At 40.3% G+C, this 26,605-nt stretch overlaps 1 protein-coding gene across 3 annotated transcripts; it reads left to right on the top strand.

Annotated features, from left to right (window-relative positions):
* Positions 1 to 140: 140 nt before the first annotated feature.
* GANC (glucosidase alpha, neutral C) lies at positions 141 to 25,020 on the top strand. Of its 3 annotated transcripts, none has more exons than XM_061462373.1 (24): positions 141 to 270; positions 1,298 to 1,360; positions 2,597 to 2,705; positions 4,333 to 4,460; positions 4,976 to 5,158; positions 6,021 to 6,066; positions 7,370 to 7,436; positions 8,780 to 8,876; positions 9,430 to 9,610; positions 9,953 to 10,106; positions 11,316 to 11,551; positions 12,446 to 12,572; positions 13,470 to 13,549; positions 14,450 to 14,593; positions 14,992 to 15,088; positions 15,447 to 15,548; positions 16,048 to 16,291; positions 17,959 to 18,023; positions 19,039 to 19,115; positions 20,118 to 20,192; positions 20,629 to 20,742; positions 21,287 to 21,399; positions 21,957 to 22,060; positions 22,942 to 25,020. In XM_061462373.1, the coding sequence occupies exons 1-24, from the start codon at positions 242 to 244 to the stop codon at positions 23,049 to 23,051; spliced, it is 2,745 nt and encodes a 914-aa protein (XP_061318357.1). In that variant the 5' UTR covers positions 141 to 241; the 3' UTR covers positions 23,052 to 25,020. The 3 variants fall into 3 exon arrangements, 2 of the variants coding, with proteins under 2 accessions (XP_061318357.1, XP_061318358.1); XM_061462374.1 differs by having other exon boundaries at positions 12,506 to 12,572; XR_009744938.1 differs by lacking the exon at positions 21,287 to 21,399 and having other exon boundaries at positions 22,942 to 22,985.
* The last annotated feature ends 1,585 nt before the right edge of the window (positions 25,021 to 26,605 follow it).

Below are 26,605 nucleotides of genomic sequence, written 5' to 3' on the forward strand. Positions count from 1 at the left end.
GGCGGAGCCGCTCCACGGCTGAGCCCGGGCTGTCACCGCCCCTGGGTGCCAACCGCCGGCCCGGCCGCGCTCTGGGTCCGCCGGCTGCCGCGGTGACAGATCGTGTTGCCTGAGAGGGGAGGCTGCCTCAGGAGGAGCGCCGCCGCTGCCCCGGCGGCCGTCCCTTCCTCTGGGACCTCCTGGGCCCTGCCGCCATCCCCTGCGGGCGGTCACCCCTTCTCCCCGCCAGGGCAGTTACGCCATGGAGGTGGTCCCGCCGCTGGAAGTCAGGTACCGCTGTCTGGTGGCCGGCCCTCTCCTCGCTCCCGGTGTTGCCGGGGTGGCGGGCCCGGGCCCCGCAAGGTCCCAGAGTCGGGGGAGTGCGGGGCCGGCGTGCTGGTGCCGCGGAGTGGGAGCAGGGAGCAGGTTTCATAATGCGCAGGATAGTTGGGGCACAGGCTGCACCGCTGAAGGGTGGTCAGGTTCCAGGGTGTCAAATACGGCAACAGAGTCCCACAGACCTGGTGCTGAAACCCCAAAGTGCATGTGTATCTTCAGGCAAAAATAGGAAGTGTTAATTGCCTAAATGTATGGTTACTACGGGGTTTCTAATAATAATCCAGGTCTGTTAATATTTAATTCATGAGACTATGTCTTCATGGCTGCCACCTGCATTTTATATGTTGAATGTACATAATTAATAAGTATCATCTCTTTGCCAGTGCTAACAACTTACTCTCTTCAATGCGTGTCTGAACTCAGCACGTTCTGGGCAGTATTCTCATGGTAGACATGACTGGCAGTACATTTTTTCAGGCAAGCCAAAACAGTTACCTGATGGATCTAAAAGCTACTTCAAGCCTAGCAATAACATAGAGCTGTCGGCAGGGACAGTAGAAGTACCACCGCAGGTAGAAGAGAAGGGTGCAGGGTTTCTCCTGTTTTATCAATCCTGCCTCTTTCTCCATTCCCATTACTGCAATGTAATATTTAACTGTAAGGACTGCAGAGTGAGATCTGGCCTGAAAATGCAAAGCCCCAAGAATTCACTAGTGCTGAAAGTCAGTTCAAGCAAACAAATAAAATTGTTTGCCAAAATTATCAGTTTAAAAGGAAATGTTTTAACATAGAACTAAATGTGTAAGACATTCTTCCTGTATCTACACACAGTACTTCAAAGTCCAAGACATTTTATGTCACCAGAGTTGTCTGCACCCTCTTGAATCCTTACTCCACTTGAGGAGGACCCACATCATCTGATTATTCAGCAGGTATCTAGTGAACAGGTTTAAACATTTTCTTTATCTGTTCTTTCCAGTGTCCAAGATGAGGCTGTGGACAAAAGCACCTTTAAGAAATGCAACCAGATTGCTTTTTACAGGTAAGGAGAAGAATTGTAGTGTAGGTTTCGTTTGGTTTTGGTTTTGGTTTTTAAACCAGTAGTATTAAAAGATGCAGGAAGTAGTTGCACATAAGTCTGCTACTTTTCAGGATTTATCTTTCAAAGTGAGTGTTCCGCTCACCTCTCAGCGTGTAATAATCAGCATATTTTAAAAGGTGGAAGCTTACATATAAGACATGTTCTGTTAAAATTCAAAGGTCAGTCCTCTCATCTGACAAAGCCCCAGCAATATTTTAACTATTGCTATGTAAGTGAAAGGAATGATTGCTAATTAGTCATGACATAATTGGTTACAGTTTCAGATACTAATTTCTGTTCTGCAGGAAATTAGGTTCAGAAACCCAATAACATTTTGCCATAGGGAGCAGGACTCCTTCCTCTTTTCATACCAGCCCTTTCTAGCCTGTCACCATTTTAACTTAACACATCTAATTTCTCAGCAGGAGGTTGCTCCGAATTGACAAGCATCAGGTCTGATCTTTGCTCTGCTTTTGAAAGAAATCCTTTGTCTAATTGCTTGCATTTGTGCAACATGTTTGCAAGGAAACAAAGTCAGTTTACTAATGAAAAAGGCTCCCTTCAAGGTAGCCTCCAAGATACTTTTCTTCAAATAGTTCCTAAGACCTGGGCTTAGCAAGGAGCATTTTACAAATGGTTAAAAGAACCTCTGTTTAGGATCTCTGTCCTAAAAACATCATGAGGGCCAAAAGCTGTGGTCAGTAATCGGCAAGCTTATTGAAAAAGTTTCCTCAAGGTGTATTCAGGAGGTTACAAATTACAAACATAAACTGCTTCATCACCACAGAATGTAGAAGCTGTTCACCAGGGGGTTGCAGGTGAAGCAGGGTTTTATGACAGAAAATGAAGAGCAAGTTATTCAGCTGAAAGTTCTGGGGTAATGAGAAGAAGAAGAATGTAGCTGGACAGTTGAGAATCTTGTTGGACACTTGAATTAAGACTACTACTGTTTAAAACAAACCCATATAAAGCAGTGATGAGTGAGCAAACCCCTCTAACATCTCATTCATAAACATGTATGTGTGCTCAGAACTATGTTACTTCTATTTTCCATTGACTTGAAGCCCTGATAATAATTGCATTTGAAAAATTTCAAGATAAAATTATTATGTAAACATTTTGAAAAATATTGTGTCCCACTGTGTTATATAAGCTACAACAATCAGGGTGACCCAGAATAATTTTCTGTCTTGACAGGCGTCAGAAACTTCTGCACCCTGGAAAATCCTCTTATCGAGCGTTGTTGGATTCAGTCACATTGAGTGATGAGAATGTCAAATTCCAAATTATTCATGAGGAGAATAAGGTGAGATCCCACCCAGCATAAGAAGGTGCTTACAGAAAGAGCAGTGAATATTATCAACAATTCTGGTAATATTTGCGGGTTTTGAGGTTCTGCAGTGATAGATATTTAAGATATGAGGCAAAATATCAGTCTAAAGATGACCTTACTGGTCAGTATTTATTTGACAGCTTGGGACTGGTCAGGGAGAACAGGTATTTTAAGGAATCATTAACAACTTAATGAAAAATCTGAATAGAACTCTATCTGAAAAACAAAAATAAATGTCTTTAATTCAGTGTTTTCTCCACTATTCCATAATAATTAATTCTTTTTCTGTAAAGGAATAAGAAGACCAGCACCTCCTAACCATGCCTTTGTATTCTTGTGTTTGCACAAAGGCAGTTTTTGGGGAAAAAGAAGTCTTTGCATTTAAGAAGACAGCCAGGAAGAGGGATGTCTCCTGTTTTTCTAATTGAACAGGGTAGCAGCTAGCACATTCACTCAGAGAACAGGCAACCTAACCTGTGCTCAGACTGCAGGAGTTTGGAACTACAGCTCTCTTCCATGCTTGAAGCACTATACTATATAGACACTGCATAAATATATTTTCTGCCTCTCTTGTTAATCCTGACCTTCTCTGCAATCAGCACAGAAAAAGGAGTCTATTTTTTTTTTTCTAGATTTTAGGGTAGATGAAAGGCTGAAGCCTCTGTGGGGAAAACGTATGCCAGAATTCCTCAGGGACATTTGTGTATCACAGAAGGAGAGATTAAGAAAGGGAAAAAACAGGGGAAAAAAATAGACTTGTGGTGTAGGGATCTTCCATGGAAGAAAAATGAGTCATTTTGTATGAGCTAGAACAGAATGACTTCCCACTCTAAATAGCAAATTACAGTGGGTAGGGCAGTATAATGCATTTTCTTTAGGTGTACTTCAGGTAGACCTCACCTGGAGTATTGTGTGCAGTTCTGGTGTCCTCAACATAAAAAGGACATGGAACTGTTGGAACAAGTCCAGAGGAGGCCACGAGGATGATCAGGGGACTGGAGCACCTCCCGTATGAAGATAGGCGGAGGAAGTTGGGGCTGTTCAGCCTGGAGAAGAGAAGGCTGCGTGGAGACCTCATAGCAGCCTTCCAGTATTTGAAGGGGGACTATAGGGATGCTGGGGAGGGACTCTTCATTCGGGACTGTAGTGATAGAACAAGGGGTAACAGGTTAAAACTTAAACAGGGGAAGTGAATTACTAGAGAACACACAGCACTGACATTTTGCAAAAAGCCCACGTCTCTGTAGTATCCCACTCTTACATTGGCTGCACAGTAGTGAAATTGTCTGGACTTCAAGATTCATGTATACTACCCCTGATTTCCGTGCTGCTTGTGGAGAGACCTGCAAAATGCTAGACAAGAGAGACCTGAAGATAAAGAGTCTGTTGAAAAATAATTGTTTCTTCAACGGGGAGAAATAGAGTTAGCTGGTGTAAATTCATATGGATGATGATTGTTGCTCAGTAGTGCTAAAGAACACTAAATCAGAAAGCTGGCATGTTTTTTTTTTCCCCAGACAGTAAACGTTTGGTGATGTTGAGTTGAAAAGCAAGTCAGTAATTTTTATCCCTGCCAGTTTATCTGTTTGTTTGCTTCCAGGTTCTTCTACAAGTAGAAATTTGTGAAATAGAAGGCAATATTTTCAGGCTTAAAATTGATGAGGCATCTCCTCTCAGAGCAAGATACAAAGTTCGTGATGTTCTTATAAAGGAACCTACCACCCAAAGGTAAGTGATGGGAAGATGATTTAGCACCTAAGTAACTTACACAGCTTCATTTGCAAGACTGTTTTGCTTCTCCTTCATCTGTGCTACACTACAGTTGTCTCTATATAATACAAAGTTATTATGGGAAGAGAAAATAAAAATGTATGTAGTTAAATTTTCAAAAATTCATGTTAAATACACAGGAGAAAGCCTCAAGGTTCTTACATATGTGACAAAACTACTTGAAAATAGCCTACTTGTTATGATGCATCATTTTTACCTAAAACATTACCTGTTATGAAGGGAACTCAAACTGGATAGTTTTCACTGCACTTCTCTAGCCACCTGTTGCACTGTGCAGTGAACCCTGAACACAGCATGTATTTGTGGAGTTCTTTGCCTCAAAATTAGCTTTGTTTTTTTTCTAATGTATGTAGATATTCTCAGCCCATATTTTGTTTCAAGTAATTATTAGTTACAGTGGATTTCAAATGCTGATAATTCTTATAAAACTGACATTGCTTTTTATTTGCCAGACTCTTCATATCCCAGAATGAGGCAGGTATTTTGGTGCTGTCAAGTGTTAATGAGGACTGCAAACTTCAAGTCACAGCAAACCCCTTCCAGATTGAGCTACAGTCCAAGGGTGAGGCTGTACTGAGCATGAATTCCAATGGGTTGTTATACTTTGAGCATCTACAACCACCTCCCAGTGACAGGTATAGTATCTGTCTGTCACATTGTAATATATACTGATTGTGCTGTAGCTAAGACAATTTTATGGAACTGCAATTTCTGTGATAGAAGCTCTTATGCACTGAAGTCTGTCTTTCCTTCTACTTCATACCACTAAGTAATATGGTGAAGTTTTAACTTCCTCACTTCAGATCAATTCACTCCAGACTGTTCTAATCCCTTGCAGCAGCCATGTGCAAAATGTTAACCTAATTTAATGGCCAATTCTGTAAAATGCTAAAGTATCCTGGTACCCATTGTCTTTCTTGGGAATAAGTGATGGTAACATGATGAGTTATTAGTTTCATCTCCTTTTATGACTAAACGTACTCCTCAGGTAAGTTTTATTCACCATATAAGCTCTTAAAGTAAGTTTTGTTCAACTTATAATGTGCCATACAAGCGGGAAGATTTTACAGGTCAGTCTCACTGCAAAGCACTAGAAAGGTGAGAAAACACAGTGCAGGACATGTCGTGACTAGAAAAAGAGCATAGCAAGCATCTCTCCTAGAGAGCATTATTTCAAAAATTGTAATTAACAGAGAACCCATAACAGAGAATGACAAAGAAGTGGAGATCTGTGTGGATGAAATGCTGATGCAGATAGAAATAAATGTGAAAGGCTAAGAAGTCAATCTAACTCAAATATGGAGTAAAGGTTATTTTAAGACATTGCATATTAAAATGATTTGAGGGTTAGAGCTCTCAACTATGACATCAATATTCAGAATAGCACCAAAACTCTAATATAATGTTTAAGGCAATGCATAATGATAAATGAATTTTCTGATTGAAATCCTTACTTACATTAACAATGACCTGATTGTTTATAATTGTTTTCACTAGAAAACCTACAGCAGAAAATGAGGAGGCAGCAAGTGATTCCTCTAAGGTAACTCATGCTTATTTCAATTCCAGCATGAACATTTTGTAGAAAGGAGGATCATATGTTCATTTCTTCTGCTGCTGTGTTTACAGATATAGTCTAACCACTTTCCAGTGAAATTAAAAAAAGATCTGGTATTTCATATAGAAATATTTTGCAAATTCACAGTTGAATAAAGATTTATGTGTTTTACCAGGGCTATAGAAGGCATCAGTCAAGTAGATCTAGCCCAAAAATGTTTTTTTCCCTGGCCTTCTTATTTAGAATGTCTTTCTCTTTTGTCCTTTCAACAGTCCAAAAGACATGCCTTCACATACATTCATGCTTAATACAGAAGTAATATTCTGTCTGAAAAAAAGACCAGGTCCTGGCAGTACATATGGGCACATATGAGTATTCTCAGGAGGCTGAGTTATGTCCATGATATAATTTTAGCCTCCTGTAGAACAGATGGCTGCTTACTCCACTATCCTGTTATAAATGGCAGGGGCTATGCTGCCTTCAGCATACTTGTGTCTGAACTCTGAGTTCTGACAGGGAGCGTGCGTGCTCTAGGGAAGTCACACAGCTGCAAGAGGCCAAGTCTGCTTATTCTGGCATGAATGTAGAAAAGAAAACCAGGAAAGACACTGCAAAATGTGGAAATTCTAGGACAATGAATGGCAGGGCAAAAAGCTGAAAATTTGAAGGAGATTGGAAGTATTGGTTACACATACAGGACTCTGGAGAGTCTGGAGAGGTTTTTTTTGTTATCTGACCCTTACTGTTTAGGGATTGGGTTGGTTTCTGTTTGTATAGGTTTTCCTGTTTGGTTCCATCCATGCAATCTTTGCATTTCACAATCATGTTCAGCATCCAGAAGAAAGAAATTTTTTATAGTGAGAACAATCATTCACTGGAACAATCTCCCCAGGGACGTGGTAGAGAAAACTCGCAGTTTTCAAGATGCAATTGGACAGGGTGCTAAACAATCTCATCTGGGCTCCCTTTCCCATGAAAGGTTGGACCAGGTGATCTTTTGGGGTCCCTTCCAACTTGGGCTATTCTATTGTTCTATGGTTCTATCCAAGACCTCAGGTGTTACTCCTATACTCTAGGAGAGTGCATTTGTGCTCCACTAGCATATCAGTTCTTCAGTGTAAATTCCTGCAGCAGGATCTGAATTGCGTTTTGGATTTCTTTATATTAAACATGTTTGGCAAATAAAAGAGTTAACAGTGTACAAATCTCATGTGAGTAAATATTCTTCTTAGAAGTACATGGTGTGAGCATTTGCATTTGCAAAGCTTCGCTATTTCTGTTTATGCAGGAGAAACAAGAGGATCTGGGTCTCTGGCAAGAGAAATTTGGCAGTTTCTTAGATATCAAAGCTCACGGTAAGAATCAGTCTAGTTCTGAAAACTGCTTTACAACTTTGTATATACCTGTGTTCATTTGTATTTATGTCTGCTTTCTGTTTAGCAGCTTAATGTTTATAAACATCTTGCTCACTCCTTTTGCTTTGCCTCTCAGATATCAGTGATGGGTAACAAATCTGACAAAAATACTGGAAATATTCATTAGATATTTGTTTAGGAAAGAACACATTAAATGTGACCCATTTAGTCAGCTCACTGTGCACCATTTTTGACACAGGATAACCCTATCTGCATTGGCTGACTGGTATATAATGCGTGATATCAGGTTTTTCTTGTAGTTTATTCTCATGACATATCAGAAATCATGATATCTAAGCATTAGTAATTGTCACAGAGAAAATCTTTTGTAAGTGGTGACTACAAAACCGAAAACACTGAACAGTCTTAAGGAATAAGAAGGTTGTAGAAACGTGTAGGTCAGTAGCTCAAATACAATGTAAATTATTAATTACCAAAATTTATGATGATCTGCTGTCTGTCCAGTTGTATTCTACATTAATCAAGTTCATTAGCTTTGTCCATTACCACTATTATGCAGAATTTTATAGTAACCAGCACTACCCAGCAGCTGCGGTAGTGAGAGGGAAGTCTGAAAGAGCTTCCTTCTGGTGACAAGAGCTTCTTCAGTTGACAGTCAAGACACAGAGGGGCAGGAAGTTGATGCCCTTATTGTTCATACTGTATCTGATGTATTAGGCCAGCATCATGTTTTTCTGTGTTGGAGGAATAAAGTCCACATGGTCAAGTTTGGATCCTGAAGCCACTGCTTGTCAGTCTACAGGATCTCTGGTCACCTGCCAAAAGTTGATCTGGATTCACTAATGTGACAAGATGTTATCACTGGCAGAGGCTCTTGTGCATGCTTCTCCCCTGGCTGAGGCTGAAGAGAAGAGCAGTAGAAAACAGGCAACTCTGAGTCTAAAGCCCAATCTGCTGTACCATCATGCTGCAAATTTTGGCTTGTAGATACTGGGATAGAAACAGGAGATAATTTCAAGCAGTTTCACTACAGAATAAAGATGTGACCCCCTATTACAAGTTGTTTTTTTTTCCTGTTAAAGTGATCCATTTTACCTTCTTAAGCAGATCAAAATCAGAATAAATACAATAAAATCTGTTCAAAACTTTACCTCTATACTACAGAAGTAATAATGAAGGTGAAGTTGAAAGCAAGTATGAAAGAGCTAATTATTAAAACTTGCTTTTTGATGTTTTTTTTTTTTTTTTAGATAGGTTGTTCTGCTCTGTTGCTTCCTGAGAATGGAACTCTGTGGTCTTCTCTTTTAATGTTATTCCCACAGGTCCTAGTTCTGTAGGGATGGACTTCTCTTTACATGCATATGACCACATCTATGGAATACCACAACGCACAGAAGGACTCCTTCTCAAAAACACCAGGTAAAGGTAGTGGATTGCTACTGAAAGCGGTATTATTTTCATAGAGGAGAGCTGTAACATTGTCTTAAAAATTTAATGCAGGCAACAGCTTGAGATATGTATAGTATATAGTGTATATTTTAGTTTAATGATACAGCAAACTAAATCATAGCCCCTGTCCATGTGAAGTAAGTTGTTCTGCTTTCCCTTCCCACTCTGCAATTTCATGAATGACCCTTTCTGTTCTCTCTCCATCTTTCATGCTTTTTTTCTTTTTTTCTGAATTGCAGGATTGGTCATGTTTAAGCATAACTTAGAAGCTCTACAGAAGAGTTCAGAATTCATATTTTAGGACTTGGAGCAAACGAACAGTAGTCTCACTGGCAGCAAAAATGTTTGATTCAGATAGCTAAAGCAAAAAGCAGTAATCTAGGCTGTCCGCATTTCAGCTCTGTGTGCTAAACTAAGGACCTTAGTACAGTGTGTTCACTCAGTTTAGTGGAACAGCAATAGAGCTAAAATTGGCCTGGTGCAGGATGCTTACATATAACAAACACATCTTTGTTTGTCCTAGTGATGGTGATGCCTACCGGCTTTATAATTTGGATATCTTCGGCCACAAGATACATGACAAAATAGGCATTTATGGTTCTGTGCCACTTCTCTTAGCACACAAGCCTAACAGAACTACAGGGATCTTCTGGCTGAACTCTTCAGAAACGCTGGTGGATATTAGTACAAAGGCAGTAGCTGAGGTGAGAGTTGCTCACTTTCCTCAGGATTTAATAATGAAAGAAGGCACTCCAGGGCAGGGCCAACAGGAACGTAACACTGTTATTGGAGATTTATCTTCTGCTCCCTTATGAATAATTGTCAGTATCTTCCTCATATCCTCCTATGGCTAACTATTACTTTATTTTGTATAAGCAGTATGCAAGGTAAAGAATTTGTGAAGGATATGTAAAAAACATTCTGTGTGTATTCCTAATACCTGCCAAGGATATGTTAATGAACTTTGTGGGTTTCCATCTTCACTCCTTCATTGTACAAAATTTTGATACAGAGATACTCACTTTTTACCTTGGTTTCCTTCAAAGCATGGGCTGTCTGGATCTGCTGCAGAGACAGCTAAGCAGAGAGCAGTGCCTCTAACTGATGTGCGCTGGATGTCAGAAAGCGGGATCATTGATGTTTTCCTTCTGATGGGACCCACTGCATTTGATATCTTCAAGCAGTTTGCACAACTGACAGGTACTCACATAATTGGAGTCTGTAAGGCATGCTTACCTGGGAGATTCTCTGAGGAACATGCTGTACCCAAGAGTGGGTTAATATTCACCTAGCCCATTGTGTGCAGGAGGCAAATTGTTCCCAAATTGTGGTTGGTAGAGCAAAGGCTGGTGCTTTGTGAAGACAGACTTTCATCCTTGTTTTCCGTAGCATTTGCAGCTGGTCAAACTTGGCCCTAAGGGAGAAGTCAGCATAATCACTGCTATCAGAAACTGCTCCTTTAGATGAAGAGAGGAAACACAGGGGGCTAGAACTGCCAGTCACTATCAAGACAGGCCACCTTATAATGAGGAAAGGCAGAAGTTAAAAAGTAGTGTATCCTGGAGAGCAAAGAAGACAGGTAACTGTCCAGTGTGTCCATTAGGGAGGGGAGCAGAGATGGCATGCAGGTCTAGGAAAGAACTAAAAGGCACAGTAATAGACTAAACAATGGAGGCAAGAGGACTAACATTTTATGAAAGCAGAATTCTTTACAAACTAAAGAGATTTAAAAGCACAGAAACATCCCTGGTAGTTCCGTAGTCTATTAGCAATGATTGTCTGCTGCGCAGATGTTATGGAACGTGGTTCAGCTGCACAGAAGTAGGAAGGGAGCCAGATGGCAAGAAGATCTAGCTAAGCAGATGTGGGAGTTTCCACATGCTCGGGGGAGTTTCCCAACTCCCTTTTGCTGTATGTGTACATACCTACGTGTTTCCTAATTTAAAAAAATCCCAACAATTACAGTCCCATGGTTCTCCTTGTACTGGAGCACCTGCAGGCCTGTTTACACTACTCAAGTCCAAGTAGTCACAGGAGTTGCATTCTTACTGATTAAAATCTATTTAATTATTTGCATTAATGGCAGTTAATCTAATCTGGAACATTTTTGCATGAAAAAAAAAGAATAGAACTATGTTGGGTAACACTTCAGTGTCCTAGAACAGCAAGTTCTGTCTCACTCTTGTATTATCATTACAGCCCTCTGCTCTTTCTGGCTTTTGAGCTCATCATGTTTGTTATTTCACAGGTTCGGTCACTTTGGTATGGAGAACGTGCTCTAGACTCAGTTAGGCCAGTGTCCTGTAACTCCAGACAGATACATTTTAATCATGTTAACTTTTTTCAGAGTCTCTAGTTAAAATCGTGAAGGGTGTTAACAGTGTTATCTTCATTCACATACTCTCCTAGGCACTCAAGCCCTGCCCCCTCTTTTTTCTCTGGGCTACCATCAGTGCCGGTGGAATTATGAGGATGAGCAGGATGTCAAGGCAGTAGATGCTGGCTTTGATGAACATGACATTCCTTATGATGTGATATGGCTGGACATAGAGCACACAGATGGCAAGAGGTATTTTACTTGGGACAAAAAGAAATTTCAGAACCCCAGAAAGATGCAGGAACATCTCAGGAAGAAAAAACGCAAGGTAAATAATATAGTAGGAAGAAAGAAAATAGTTCTTTTGTCTTGTTTAAGTCAGCTTCTCATGCTGTTTTATTATTTCATAGTTTATCTCTACCCTGACCATCAGGCTAAGTCCTGACCTAAATGAAGCTCCATCTACAGAAGCAGCCTACTGCTGTTCTTAATGGGCACAGCAGAAATTTTTTCCACTTAATGTGAGCTTTCACCATTGGTAGCTGCTACCCTTGCTTCAGCTTTTCTTTGTATTGATAATACTTTTACTTTCTGCTTATAGTAACTGGGATTTGGCCTTTATGTTGATACCATAAACTAAATATTTTTCCTTCTCGTGTAGTCCTGATGTGCAGTCTGATAGCTTAGTTAGTCTTTATTTCTGCTTTTACAGCTTAAGTTTATTCCTTGGAATTATATTTTCCTTGGAATTATAGAGGTATTAAAATGTAGACATCTAATATCTAAAAACTGTAGAATTGATTGCCCAAAATCAATGAACAGGGTACTGTTGAAATAGCATTCAAGCTTCATAGTCCCTCAGTTGGAGCTAGAGTACTGTCCCAGCTTTACAGCAAGGCAGTTAATGGCAGCAGAAAGTAACTGCAAAATACAATGCATTGATGTTTAAATCATGCTGCTGTATGCTATACAAACTATTTTATTTTGGGATCTTATTTCAGAAGGGCAAGAGGAGTTCATGCCCTCATTGTAAATTCAGCTATTGTACATAAGTCTAGCACAGAATATACAAGAACTGGTAAATGCTTTCTAAAATTAGTGATACAGCTACCTTCTTTATCTGAAATGAAATCAGTATCTGCCTTTTATCAAAAGTGAGCTCTTGCTGGTTTGTTCAGTACAGTTGATGCTAATCATGCATTTTATTTTCTTATTCTGGCAGCTTGTCGTCATTGTAGATCCCCACATTAAAGTTGATCCCATGTATACCCTGTATTCACAGGCGAAAGACAAGGGATATTTTGTGAAAGACAGAAATGGGAAAGATTTTGAGGGCATCTGTTGGCCAGGTAAAAAAACACTCTGTCTCAACATTTCAAGCTGTTTATCTGAAAAATACTGAGGAGTAACGTAATTGGAACCCATGGAAGTGGAATTAAATTCATACATTCCATTCATTTTTTATAAATGTTCATAATTTCATGTACTTTGTGGTTTCTTTGGTACAGTCATGTGTTTTGATTGCCTCAGCTGTACAACTTCATTATATCTGTTGGATCTGCAGATAGTCCCAGTGCCTAGCACTAAAACAGTTGCATTTGTCAATCAGAGGAGCCATCTATCTTCCCTACTTGTTTTGGGTAACAGAAATTAAGTCACAGCCTGCTGTAGTGAGCACAGCTCAAGCAGTCTGGATGAAATTAAGTGAACCCTGATACTGAAGATTTTGATTCAATCATAATACAGTGATTTGAGGTGTTATTTTCATGAGGAGATCTCATTGTGGGGAGGCAAAGGAGGTTGTCCTTCTTTACAGTCAGAAACACCACAAAGTCCTGGCAAAGGAATGAATATGGGAAAAATCAAGGACATATTACAACTTCTAGCAGCATGGGAGGATGTAGTTATTCAGCTTCTCAGCAACACTTTCCTGTTTGAGGTTAAAATACCAGGGATGCTGTCTTGTTCATATCTGAACATATTTCAAACTGCTGTCAGTCACCCTTACATGGTGCTGAGCTTCAGACCTCCAGAATTTGTGTGTTGGTCTGCAGAACATGGCAAGGGCTGTACTGAGTTCCAAATCAGCCTGGAATTTGCTCTTGAGCTTTTGTCTCAGAAACAATAGCAACATTATCGCTGCCTACTGAAAGCATACTAGCCTTGGGCTGCTGTATTTAGGTGCAAAGACAATTCATGCTTGCTCTGAAAGTCAAGTAAATAATTGGGATCTCCCACGTCCACAGGTTCCTCTTGTTACCTGGATTTCACCAATCCTGAAGTGCGAAAATGGTACGCAGATCAATTTGCCTTCAAAACATACAAGGTTTGTATTTATTTGCTATGATCTACATATCCTAAGACGCCTGAAAATGGGGGAAAGAGAGAAGATAAACTGCTGGCTAAACAAGTTGATGGCTTTTGTAGCTCTATTGCCATATAGCTATATATCATATAAATGTCTTGATACACTGAAGTACCATAGAAGGATTTTCTCCATGGACTTGCCTACCCTAAGAAAGTTGGAACCCATATGCCTCCAGTGAACCCGCTAGCTTAGTTGCAGCAGCAGGATGGACAAACTGCAGGCATTTTAGCAACTCACAATTTAATACAGGTGCTGCATTTCCAGCTTTTACTATCATGATTGCACAGGAGGAGTGATGTGGGAGTGCTCTTTCATAGCTCATGGTCACTTCACCCTGACCTTCCTTCCAGCACTCCTGCCTAGTGCTGAAAGTGTCTGGGTGAACACTGCTGAACACCTCCAGTTCTACCTGTCCTGCCCTGAAGTTCTGCTTTGCAGTAGGGTTGTTGAAACTATTCCCTTAGTGGACATGTGCAGTAGACATTTCCCTTGCTACTTTTCCTCTTCAGTTTTTCCTTTCAGGCTTTTGATTTTTTCCTCATGGCTATTTAATACTTCTCTTTTTGCTGCCTCTTTTCCCTCGCCAGAAGGCAGGAATAGCAAGCATCTACTGAGTTTTCTCAGAATTGCAGAAATCAAGCGGGCTTATAGGCTGCCACCCTGACCAGAAGGGCCACCAAGAGAGATGAGATGAATGACTGGCAGCTTTCATGTGACCACAGGAATATAAATGCCATGTCTTGCTATGCTGCTGCTGTTTCTACTCATAACCCAGACTGGTCTGACATCCCCTAAAGACAAACATACTACGTTACAGCAATGACTCTTTTATGAACTAATTGTAACCCTGTGTCATAGGGATCCACTAATATTCTCTTTGTATGGAATGACATGAATGAGCCTTCAGTCTTCAAAGGGGCAGAACTAACCATGCAGAAAGATGCTGTGCACTATAACAACTGGGAGCATCGCGAAGTACACAACCTCTATGGATTCTACCAGGTAGAGTATCTGGAAACAAAAAACAGCAGTTATTTTCATGGAGTATGTCTAATGTGGTAATTTACACAGTGGTAGGTGTTCTGTAACCTCCACAAAGGACTGAAACTCAGTCATATTGGATACTGCTATATTTAAAGTAAACTCTGTGATTGGTCACAGGAAAATGTGACAACATCTGTGCCTTTCTGCCATAAAAATGTAAATTACACTGGCTGTGACTGCCCAAGATTTATTCTTTTTCAAGTACATTCTAATATGAAAGTGTTGCTTTAATAATAGATATAATTTCTGGGTACAGACTTCTTAATTTTCCCACCTTGGAAAGGCTAACAAGGCAGGGTAACAAATATGCTAATTGTAGACTTTGTCTTCCTGACTTTTATATTCATAATTTTCAGCAAATGGCAACTGCAGAAGGACTCATCAAACGGTCTTCAGGGAAAGAGAGACCATTTGTCCTCACACGATCTTTCTTTGCTGGATCACAGAAGTATGGTAAGTAAGAATTAGTTGGACCCCTTCCATGCTGCTTTGTTCTATGAATTTTGGTGTGTAGTAGTTAAGTCTAGAGAGGACAAAAAATGTCTAAGAGATACTGACATGGTGAGCTCATGAAAGTTTAAGCAATCAAAAAAATCGGGACAGGCTCTCAAATTATGTACAAGTTAAAGGCAGAATAACAACCTGTGTCCTGTGACAAACCACTACCTGCTTTTAGTGCATATTCCAGGAGCATGCACGTATAAAGAAAAAAAAGTTGCAATCAGCAGCAGTTAACCAGCAGTTCGTGACCATTCCTGTCTTCTTTCCTTAACTGCATACACCAAACTTTCCTGAAATTGGATATTTCCAGGGGCAGTTTGGACTGGAGACAACACAGCAGATTGGAGTTACTTAAAAATATCCATTCCAATGCTTCTCACCATCAGCATGGCAGGGATTTCATTCTGTGGAGGTAAGGCATTTAGCTGGAGCTGCTCACTATGCATAAATCACTGGTGCCACCCAGCTTGTATCCCAAGACAGACTTCAACACGGATGGTGGAAAGTTCAACAAGCCAGTGCATTTTCAAGCAGTTTTACAGATCAGTCTGGTTTTGGAAGCCAATAACCTGGCACTCACCAGCATTTCTCCACTACCTTTTATGTAGTGTTTGCATTCCATCTGGAGCAGCGTTCTTCAGGTGGTGTTCCATAGCATCACTGTGACAGTCCTCTGTCACTGGGGAAGGCACTCAGCCTCCAAAAGCTCTCTTGATATTTTCATTAAAGGATAACTTCTTATGCCAATTTTTCACTTCTATTTGGACAAGCAGCTGCCCAACAGCAGAACTGCAAAGCAGCCTGTGAAATGCATGGATTTATACACTTGGAATGTTTGTTAGAGGAGAACTTCAAATTTAATAGAATCATTTCCCAAACTGTGTATTTTTATTTGTCTGCGCAATATCTAGCTGATGTGGGAGGGTTTATTGGAGATCCAGAACCAGAATTACTTGTTCGCTGGTATCAGGCTGGAGCCTACCAGCCCTTCTTCAGAGGTCATTCTAACATGGAGAGCAAACGGCGAGAACCGTGGCTCTTTGGGGAGAAGAACACCCAGATCATCAGGGAAGCCATTAGAGAGCGCTACGTCCTTCTGCCATACTTATACACACTGTTCTATCGGGCACACACAGCGGCTGAACCAGTTATGAGGTAAGAACATAAGTCAGGAGGTTTAGTGATTATCTTCGAGAAGTTGCTTGGAGGAGGGAAGTTAAATGACTGTCTCTTACTTGTGTATTTACTTAATTAACTACTGAAGAAACACATAAAAATTACTAAATTCTATTTTTATGCATTCTGCAAGCTCTGGTAGGTTCTCGGGAAATGTTGTGGTTTGGGTTTTTTTCCAAATGATGCTTGGAATACATTACTTCAGTAAACACTGTACAGTCTTTAAACATATTTTAAAGTACTGTGGACTCCAAACATCTTGACATGATACAGAACATTATACAGTATTACAACCCCCACTTTAAAAAGTGTTTAATGGAGTCAGAACTTCCTGACCTAAAAACATAAAGACCATTTTGCACCTTAGGAAAATATTTGTTACAGCTGTTACATAAGCTTATTTCATGTTGATAATTTGATTGTTTATCTTTGCAGTATTTTTTAGAATTTTTCTTTTAGTAGAGAATCTAATAATTTAGAACAGAAATTAAATCAGAAAGTAAGTTTTTGTTCTGCTGCTCTCTAACCTCTAAGAAAGTAGTGCCTCAGTGGAACTGAATGCAACAATCTTTTCAGCAAGAAATGAACTTCAGTTATCTCTTTTGTATCACTGTGTCTTTGAGGTTGCCCTAGAACTGTCTTTTTGCACTCGTTTACCTTTATGTATCGTTATGCAAATACAATACATCTCCTAATTTTTAAAATCATAAAGGTCTTTTAATAAGGATTGAGTGTTTGGAGTTTTGAAGATGATTTGCATTACAGGCATAATGTGAGCATCTGTCTGCATATTATATAGGCATAGATGCCCCTGCTGTATGTACTGACATAAGACAGTGGGTTTCTGTCTTGAAATTAAGCATATGATGATATCTGCACTGCCCACAAAGTTAAATAAAGCTTCAATTATGTTAGATTTGCTGCAGTAGGTACAGAATTAGAGAGGAAGCACTGAGACAAGCAGAATGGAAAACGTGTCACATTAGCAAGCACATGAACAGCAGAGCTGCAGTGAACATGTGGATGCTTATGACTGAGCAAGTAAGCCAGGCTTTTTGTGTAAGGAAACCCAGACCCTGTCTCTGAATGAGCTGTTATTGTTAAATCTCTCAGACTTTAAATATACAACTCCTGTTCTGTAAGCAGATGGTTATTACGCTACCTTTTATTGAGAAAGACTGAAAACAAACTTCTGGTGCAGGTTGTTCAGCTGTGACCAAGAGGAAACATGCTATCAAAGCAGCAGTGAGTTGCTGAGAAGAGGAAGGGCTGCGGAGACTAGCTCATCAGGTGTCAGCATTGCTGATACACTGACAGAAAGGCTCATTAGTCTCTCCTTTGCTAGAAGGAAGGTATGTGCAGTGCAAGTTTGGAAGGAAGAAGGTAGGAAGGAAGGAAGTGAGGCTACAGGAAACTAAACCATAGGTACATTGGAGTGTCTTAACCCATGTTGTACTGGGAACTCTCATTAGGGACCCAAAAGGGATACTTTAAGGCACCAAAGAGGATCTTGCCCTATCTTCAGTTCTTGATAGTTGCACTTTGTAAAGAGAGGGAGAAAATGGAGCCTGAAAATGCCAGAAGGCCTTGAACAGTCTGGCAGGAGAGAAGAAACTAACTGAATCCCACTATCTTTCTTTCTACAGGCCCCTTTGGGTAGAGTTTCCAGGGAACACAGAAACTTTTGGTGTGGAAAATGAGTACGTGCTGGGTAAGCAGGTGTCTTCTCATTCTCTGGCATCTGAATTAAATTTTGAGCTGAGTGAGTGTGGCAGGATGAAAAGAAGACTTGAAAACTTCACCCAATGCTTTTATATTGTAACTGAATATAGAAGTTGAGACCTCTTTAAGGGACCCAGTTTTAACAGCACTTTGAAAATAGGGGTCATATGAGATCCAAAACCTGAGTTCAGTGTCACTAGTGACTTTGAAAAAACATGGTCGTTTTTGACCTAAAACATGGAAGTCCCCTTTAGCAGCTAAACCACAGTCTGCTTCAGAAATGACAGTAGTAGTAAACAACTACCACCCAGAGCTGGTTGGTTTTTACTCTGATATGGCTGGCTGCTGAAGTCAGTTTTCTCTCGGAAAATGGTGCATTTCAATTTCTTTTGTTACCTCTGGGCTAAAGAGTGCCTTCTAATGGCTTTCAAATAAGGGACATTCACTTCTTAAGCAAAAGTCTGACCAAGGTAGGCAGCAAAGCTAAGTGTGGTGAAGCAGAGCATTTCAGAGGACTCTGGGAGTTCAACTTGCATTGCCAGTGGGCAAGGAGGGAAGAAGTTCATCAAACTGTACAGTCTATTAATGTATTTTGTTAAGGAGTAGAGAGCCACCATCCCCAGCTCTGTAAGCTTAGACAGAATTATTTTTGGCTTTTTACAAAGGCATTCCTGTGTTCCGCTCTTTTGGTTAAAAATGTGTATTTTTTTTGTTCAACCAAAGAGCAAACAGGCAGCCATCTCTCAGACTATGAGGGACTCAGAAGTGCCCCAAACTGGAGGCATACAGTGCAGCTCCATCGTAGTGCCATGACAGAGCAAGACCCAAGCAGCCATCAGCTCACTACAGGACTTTTTTTTCCAGTAGAAAGGGAACCTAAGCATATGGTGTGCCCAAGTAAGATCCTAAAATGGCTATGGGAGGCTGACAACCACAGGGCCCCCAGCTTCTGCTCTGATGAGATGCAGCCTTGAGAATCACAGCATGTTTATGTTTTGCTCCAGGAAATGCTTTGTTGGTGCATCCAGTCACAGAGAAAGAGGCCAAAGCAGTGAGTGTTCTGCTTCCAGGATCACAGGAGGTGAGGATGAATACGGGTATAGTAACCTTCCAGCTCCCCATCAGATAACTCCTGAGCACTGCTGCTGTGCCAAGTGCCAGACAGCCATTCTTTATCACTCTGCACCTTCCTTGCACCTCAATACCTTGCATCTCAATGCAATTTACATCTCAGTACTTTCTATCTCAGTACCTTCCATCTCAATACCTTGCATGCTTGGCTCATAGTGAATTTACTTTCTTGCTTTTCTAAGAGCTGGTGCACAAATCTTATGTCTCCTATAATTTAAATCTCCCCTCAAGGCTTGCCACTTCTCATGGAACATCAAAAAAACAGCTTCAATAAACTGTCAATTCCCCTTTTTTCACATGTTTTTCCTTGGGTTAAACTTCTCTTTTATGTGCAAGAAAAGGGGTCTTTGGAGAAAGGTCATAAGGAAATCAGAGGAAAGGTGTACCGAGGAAAACTATAACAAGGAAATACAAACCGCAGTATCCTGGGACATGCACAGCAAAGACTTTGACACATAGAGATATCATCCACAGGATGGCACTGTGATCCACTGCTACAAAGAGCAGTTTGGCTGCAGCAGCTGAGAGGTGGAAGGGAAAGAATTTGGGAAAATAGTTCCTAAGAGAAAGCCTGACACTAGGGAGGAATGAGAGGAAAGATGGTAGCAGTGCAGAGCCTTGTGCTTAGAATTCTTCTCAGTATAAGAAGAACAGCCTAGGCCCTCTAAACCAAGACAAGTATTTTTATCAAGATCTCTGTTGGAATTGACTGCCTGGCACACTTGAAGCAGTTAACACGCTAGCAGATGTGGTGCATAGGAAATATCAGATGTAGCTCTTTTTTGTGACCTGTTATCAGCAACTTTATTATTAATTTTCTCTTCAATATACATACGCTTATTCTAGTTGTTAGGAATAGTGACAGTAAGGTTAAGCAGATGAGTAACTGCATCTGTAGAGGGAACAGATCTTGCCATGTATGTCATGCTCATTCTTTTTTCATTTTTCCTAGATTTGGTATGATTTCAGGAAATTTAAACGAATGGAAGATCCAGGCACTCTGAAGATCCCAGTAACACTGGAGAATGTATGTTTGTATTTTTAAAATACTACTTTCACTGAGCAGAAAAACACCCAAAACAAACATATAGGCTTTTGTTTTGTCAACATTCAAAATCAGAAAAGCCTTTTCAGTTTCCTTGTAGGAATGTAATCTAAAATAGCTTTTGTTGAGAAGAAAAGTCCCATCTCCTTTCTTCTTAGATGGAACACTTATGTGTCCTGGTGGTATAGAAAATTGAGATGATACAAGGTTGACTTCTCCAAGCAAAGATATTTCACTTGTACACATACAGGAAGATTACTACTATTCCCATTGTTAGTTGAATAGTTTTCTTTATGTACTTGTGGTAAAAGTTCATTTCTGAGCCTTGATAAGAGCCAGCTTCAGTTATCCTTGTTCCAAGTTAGAATTTTATGATCAGAGAATAAGAACCATTCTACCCTGGCTTTGTTTCTTGCAGATTCCTGTATTCCAGCGGGGGGGTACTGTGATACCTCTGAAGACCACAGCTGGAAAATCTACTGAATGGATGATAGATACTTCTTACGAACTCCACGTGGCTCTGGACACAGAGGTACTTGGAGATGATGTTCCTTTTACAAAGTTCTCTTTTACTCCATGTGACTTTTTTAGGTCCTTGCTGCCTGTTTCATCAGCACAGTGATATATACCTCTGTATGCCAAATGGTTCTCCTCCACTTCTGCTTGGAGGTGTCCCACCTCCCCACCACCATTCCCTCAAAGTGAGACTATCTGAGTATAGCAGAAGCAGGGCATATTTCTGACCTTTCTCAGCCCTCCTCTAGTCCCTTGGAGGAAGGAGCAGAGAAGGAGCAGGCCACAGACTTCCCCTCGGACACAGACAGAACTTCCCACAACTGTCTCTTCTAATAAATGAGGTGACACCTGGCACCCACCTCAATTTACAAAACCAGGATGTCCAAGTCTTCAAGCACTCTCAGAGCTGGACTCCCTGAGCCTTATGGGGATACAAGTAGCTAAAGAAAAATAAACACACATGCTTCAATATGAAGCATAACATACTGAAACAGTTTTAGTCTTGTTGCCCAGCAGTAGAAGCTGCTGTTGATTTGTAATCCATCTGGTGTGTTTCACAGGCTTGTGCAATAGGTGAGCTCTACATAGATGACGGGCATTCATTTCAGTATCTCCACAAGAAGCAGTTCCTGTATCGAAAATTCACTTTCCACAAGAACATTCTTTCTTCCAGGTAACAGCAATTATGGACAAAAGCCACCAACACACTGTCATTGGAAATGCCTCTTCAAGTCTATGAGACCTTCTTACAAATATACCGGTCTCATAAATTGCTTAGTAAAGTCCCAGCGCATGCAGAATCTGTCATAAAACTGCAGAGGTAAACCATGCTCTGCGTAAGTCTAAGGGCAGCAACACATGAAGCTGTGAGATACTCTGTCTGGGAACCACAGACATCATTACACGTAGTCTCCAAAAGTCACCAACAAATGCACCATATGTGTTAGCATGGTAAAATATGCAAGAAAAGTACTTGAAAAGCAGCACAGGAGGACATAACCTACAAAGGTTGAGTGAAACAACCTAAAAGCCAAAAATATCATATCTGCTTGTAAGGAAAGAGATGCCAAACAGGTTTAACTTGTTTCAGGAGAAAAGTAAATAGAGGAAAGGAAACCAGTAAGGGAACTTTCAGGGTGAGACTGAAGTAGTACTTTGATTATATGATGTTGAACTTCTATTGATGGATGGTAACTAATGTTTGAAATAATGTATGAAATAATTTTCCAGTTGCAGAGATGAATGTGGACAATACCAAACTACGTGTGTGGTTGAGCGGGTCATAGTTCTGGGATTTGGACAGCAACCCACTTTTGTGACAGCCTGTTCCAAAGGTAATGACCTGACTTCTATTTTACTACAATATTTTCAAATACTGTTGCTCTGCTGCCATTTACTAGAGGTGGCAAAACTGATGTGTTACAGCATGGGGAGCATTTTTGGTTAGTTCTGATTGCTACCTTTTTGATATCAAGGACAGAATTTAGTAACAGGAGCCATCAGCTACACACCACTAATAACACATGCAGAACTGAAGAACAGTTGCTTTGTAAGGCAATAGATACATCAGTAAAAGTGGTTCAGAATTCACAAGTTCAGATAAATTTATCCTGCACAGAATATGAGCAGAGATAGCATTTCAAATGAAGGATGCTCTGATGTGTAAGCCTGCCTAGTCTAGAAAAGGAAACTGTAGACAAAACCAGAATTACTTTTCTGTTCTCTTGCTCATTCAAAAGTGCCTGGAGTTCGTGACTATGTGGGAATCTCTAGAAGGTGTGAGGGATCCCCTGTCTGTAGGCATGCATCTACAGAAACGGCTTATCATTTCTGGATGCATTCCGAGCATGTGCCTTCACTTTAGGAATTATGTGGACGTGGACTTTATTCCCCCAGTTGCCAATCTCGAGAGGACTTTTAGGATACTTGGAGGAAAATCTATGCTGAAACAAGGGCTATATTTTTTTCCAGAAAAATCCTTAATAGTGCCGTAGTTTGAACAGTGAGAAAAAAAGTCGTTTTTCCTAGGTCTGTTGCATTCTTATGTGAATACTGGGCAGATACTATTTCTTTTTTACTCAATCCTTTTCACCAGTGGCAGGGAGTTCACCAGTGACAGGGACAGGCTGAATTAAAAACTGGAGGGGGTCATGCCTAACTGTGTTTCAGAAGGGTTCGTCTTAAATCATGTAGTAAATTCTGTTGTCCTGTTCAGATGGGAAACAAAAAGAAGTGGTTTTCACATATGATACGAAGACCTCTGCGCTGACACTGAAAAATTTAGCCCTGAGTGTTGCTGCTGACTGGAAGATTTGCATCAACTGAAAGAGGACACAACTTCTGCAGAGAATTCATTGAGAAGCTGAGAGGAAGTCAGTACGACTTAAAACGTGAAGTTGAATCCAGTCGAATCAAGAAGCATATTTCCCACCAACACCCCCAAATTAACATTTCCTACAATTTTCCTTTAAAGCACTGATTTAAATTTGGATTCAAGCAAAAGTTACAGCACTAGGATTGTATCTTTGGGGAAAAAAGCTAACTACTGTCTGCTCCAGGCTAGCTTTGGTTAGGCATTAAGACTGAATTCTACCTTCACTTGCACCAAAAAATTCATAAATAGATGGGGTGAGATTGTGGCTCATTGGCATGGGGTTTAATGTAAATATTTAGACATCCCAGTGTTCAGTGGAGTGTTTGAGCAGATCTGGGCCAGTTTGACAGGCAGCATCAGTAGATATACCAGATACAGAGGTTTACCAGCAGAGTTCTGCCTGCAAGCTGCCTTGTGAAAACAAGCACAGAAGGAGCCACCCACTGTTATTACAGACACTTCCCCTTTCCAGTCCTTATGACAATGCAAAATTAGGTAGTCTGCAAGAAAGTAAACAACAGGCTAGTTAAACAGTTTAGTCACTGAAGGTAAGGTTTGAGTAGGTTGTACCAGTCAGCTGGATGATAGTAAAAGACAGTGATGTGGGAGTGCAGGGAGTTCTCTCCAACAGCTGGCTTTGAAACCGGCATTTGGATTTTGAAAAGGCACGAGTATGTGCAATACTGACTTAAGGTAGCAGTTAGGCAGAAACATTTTCCATGTTATTGCTCCCCATTCTCTGCAAGTACTACTTTAAAAAAGCCTTTTGTTAGGAAAGAATTGGCATTTTTGGATGATTTAATGTCTTTGATTACATACAGTCCAGTGAAGCAACTGTGCTTATAGAGAGCTCTTCTCCACATCTTCCAGCTCTTGCCAAGGTTTGGCTTTCTTTGCACTTACTTTAGTAATTTCTTGGTCAGTTTTTATTATCTGGCTGAGAATTGAGCTTGGTATTTATAAAGCAAATTTTTAATGGGATTAGTTCTGCATTTAGCCATCCGACCTCATGCCTATTCACCCTAATGTTCCCTTGCCTCCTTTTCACACCATCTCTGCAAACAGAACCAGTGTGTCCTGATGCTTTCTTCTCTTTCAAAACTAGGAGGCATCCCAAGTGCCACATCCCCTATGTCCTGCTTATTGCCACAGCCCTTTCCATATCAGACATCTCTTTTTGCAGGCTACAATTGCTCCACAGCTCAAGTTGTTTGCCCTTTCCATTTGCTACACTTGTCAACTATATTATTTTAAAACCATTTCTGCTTTGAGTCAAACCTGAACATGGCATCTGTTGAGTTTTGGGAATATAAAAGGGAAAATTTACCTAAATTCTTTTAACAAGGTAAGGAAGTATATTCTGGAAACATCAGTAGATGAACTCTTAGGAAACAAAGGATTGTCACCATTTTTACCAACTAAAGGTATTGTAACAGTCCATTTGTACATTGTTCCCCACTCTTCTTACTGAGTTCTCCCTGTGCTTGGTCAGTCATTCCCACCTGCTGCTGTTTGTCCTCTGCAGGGCAGATTTCTGGGAATAGGAAGCGTGAGAGCAAACTGTGAGTACTCTGCTTTGACTATCAGGCACAGTTTGTTCCCCACCAGACCCTTAGGTTCTTCTGCAGAGTTCCTCTATTTGTCAGCCCCTTCTAGCAGACCATGTGAGTCTCTGCTCCAGGAACTGGCAGCCTAAATGCTGCTGTGCTTAATGCAGACAAGATAATCCAGGTAGAACAGTAGCAAATAGATCTTTTACATCTGTAACAAGAGAGACAGACCCTATTTTTGTGACAGATCCTATTTTTCTATCTGCTTCTAAGCATAATTGACAGTTGCTTCTTATGTTTAGCATTTTAGTGAAATGTTTTAACTGGTATTTCTGAAATTGGAAAGTAAGTGAAATAAAGTAAAATGAAGTGAGTTACATGCGTTATTCCTTCCCAATACCTCTCTACTGTTGAGAATAACTACTAAGTATTCTTCTAAGCGTATCTGATTGAAGTGAATGACTCTTCTTTTATACTCTGGCTTTCACTATGATAACTGCAGTACAGTAAGTAGTGGGTCAAATTTTCAGTGGTATGAAGTGCCTAATTTCTATGGATTTCAATAGGAATTGGTTCTGAAAATTTTAAGTAGTTGTGTCTTTAGATCCAAGGAAATAAATTCCAAAGAATACAATTTGTATTGATATTTGTAGCAACTGATACCCTTTTGCACATATTTATACTATAAATCAAGAAAGAAATGTATAGAATATCTTAAAAAAATAATAATTCAATCAGTGAAAACAACTAGAGATAAAACTTCAAAAAAATGTAATAGAAATATTATCATCCATGTTGCTCACTTTTGCTCTGTCTGAACAGGTCAGCTATTGGGATACTTCTGCTTTAAACAAATTTAGCTGCAAAAGGTGGTTTAATTCATAAGGGCAAAGGTGTGTTTTGCGGTTCTTCCCAAAACAGAGCTCTGTGTACAAGGAGTAATAGATTATTTCTTTTATTGGGCAAGAAGGAAGAATATGAAAGAAAGAACATATGTGCAGGCTCCAAAATGAGTATTTTTTCTGAAGCTGTGCAGCAAGAGGTCCTTGGATCTCACTTCTTGCATTGCTCCTGAAATATCCTGGAAAGTCTGACACATGGCTCTGCCAAGCTGTCCTGCAAAGCAATGTCAAATATGAAACCTTCAATCCTTGCACCTAAATGTACTGAGGAAGTCATCAATTCTGCATCGGGGCAACCCACCCTGAAGTGATTGAATTTCTATTTCCACGAACAGTTGAATCCATCTCTTCTGATAGCCCTGTTGGTGCACGAAGGCTTGTATTCATGATAAAAAGAAAAGGATTTAGGCCATTGTTAGAAGATTGAGGATTAGTATTCCTAGAGGTTAGTCAAGCTTGCCAACTATATTGTCATTGTTATAAGTTCCCCTAGTGGAGTTTTTTTAATGAGCTGTAGAGATTTTCCATTGTGCTCTTGATTTTAAATGCCTAAGCCAAGCAAATAGCTGAGAAAGAAAAGAGAATCACTGGTTTTGAAAACACCATAGTACTAGGGCAGAATGTCAGTAATGTGTACATGAGCCAGAGACTAGTGGCATCAGGCAAAAATAACACTGATGTCATCGCATGATTTAAGAACTTCCCAATCAAAGTGAAATCAAGCTGTTAGGAGGCTTTTCTTGACACAAACAACGTCACCTTTAAAGAACTGGGTTATAGAGAAGAGCAACATGTGTTTAATTTTTCTTTCACTGAGACTCTGAATTTGTCACTCATCCCACTGTTGCGTGACATTAAATGTGCAAAGTCAGACATATCTTCTAAGATTGGGATATCCTAGCACACAGAAAATGGCCCGGTTTCCACACTGGGCCCTGTCTAAACTTTTCTGCCCCTGTATGAAAAGATGCCTTTTACATGGGAGGTAGCTATCACTAAGTGAATCTTAGTGCTGGTGAGCTGCTCTCTAGAGAAGCCAGGCACTGACCTGCC

This window comes from Pezoporus flaviventris, unplaced genomic scaffold (assembly GCF_033815535.1).
Source record: "Pezoporus flaviventris isolate CSIRO_AGI_PZ_B2104156 unplaced genomic scaffold, CSIRO_AGI_Pfla_v1 ptg000035l, whole genome shotgun sequence".
NCBI classification, from domain to species: domain Eukaryota; kingdom Metazoa; phylum Chordata; class Aves; order Psittaciformes; family Psittacidae; genus Pezoporus; species Pezoporus flaviventris.

Coding starts and splice junctions, on each gene's coding strand:
- GANC (XM_061462373.1), top strand. CDS start 242: ATGGAGGTGGTCCCGCCGCTGGAAGTCAG. Junction 4,461..4,975: donor AAGGAACCTACCACCCAAAG/GTAAGTGATGGG, acceptor TTTATTTGCCAG/ACTCTTCATATCCCAGAATG. Junction 22,061..22,941: donor TGTGACAGCCTGTTCCAAAG/GTAATGACCTGA, acceptor TGTCCTGTTCAG/ATGGGAAACAAAAAGAAGTG.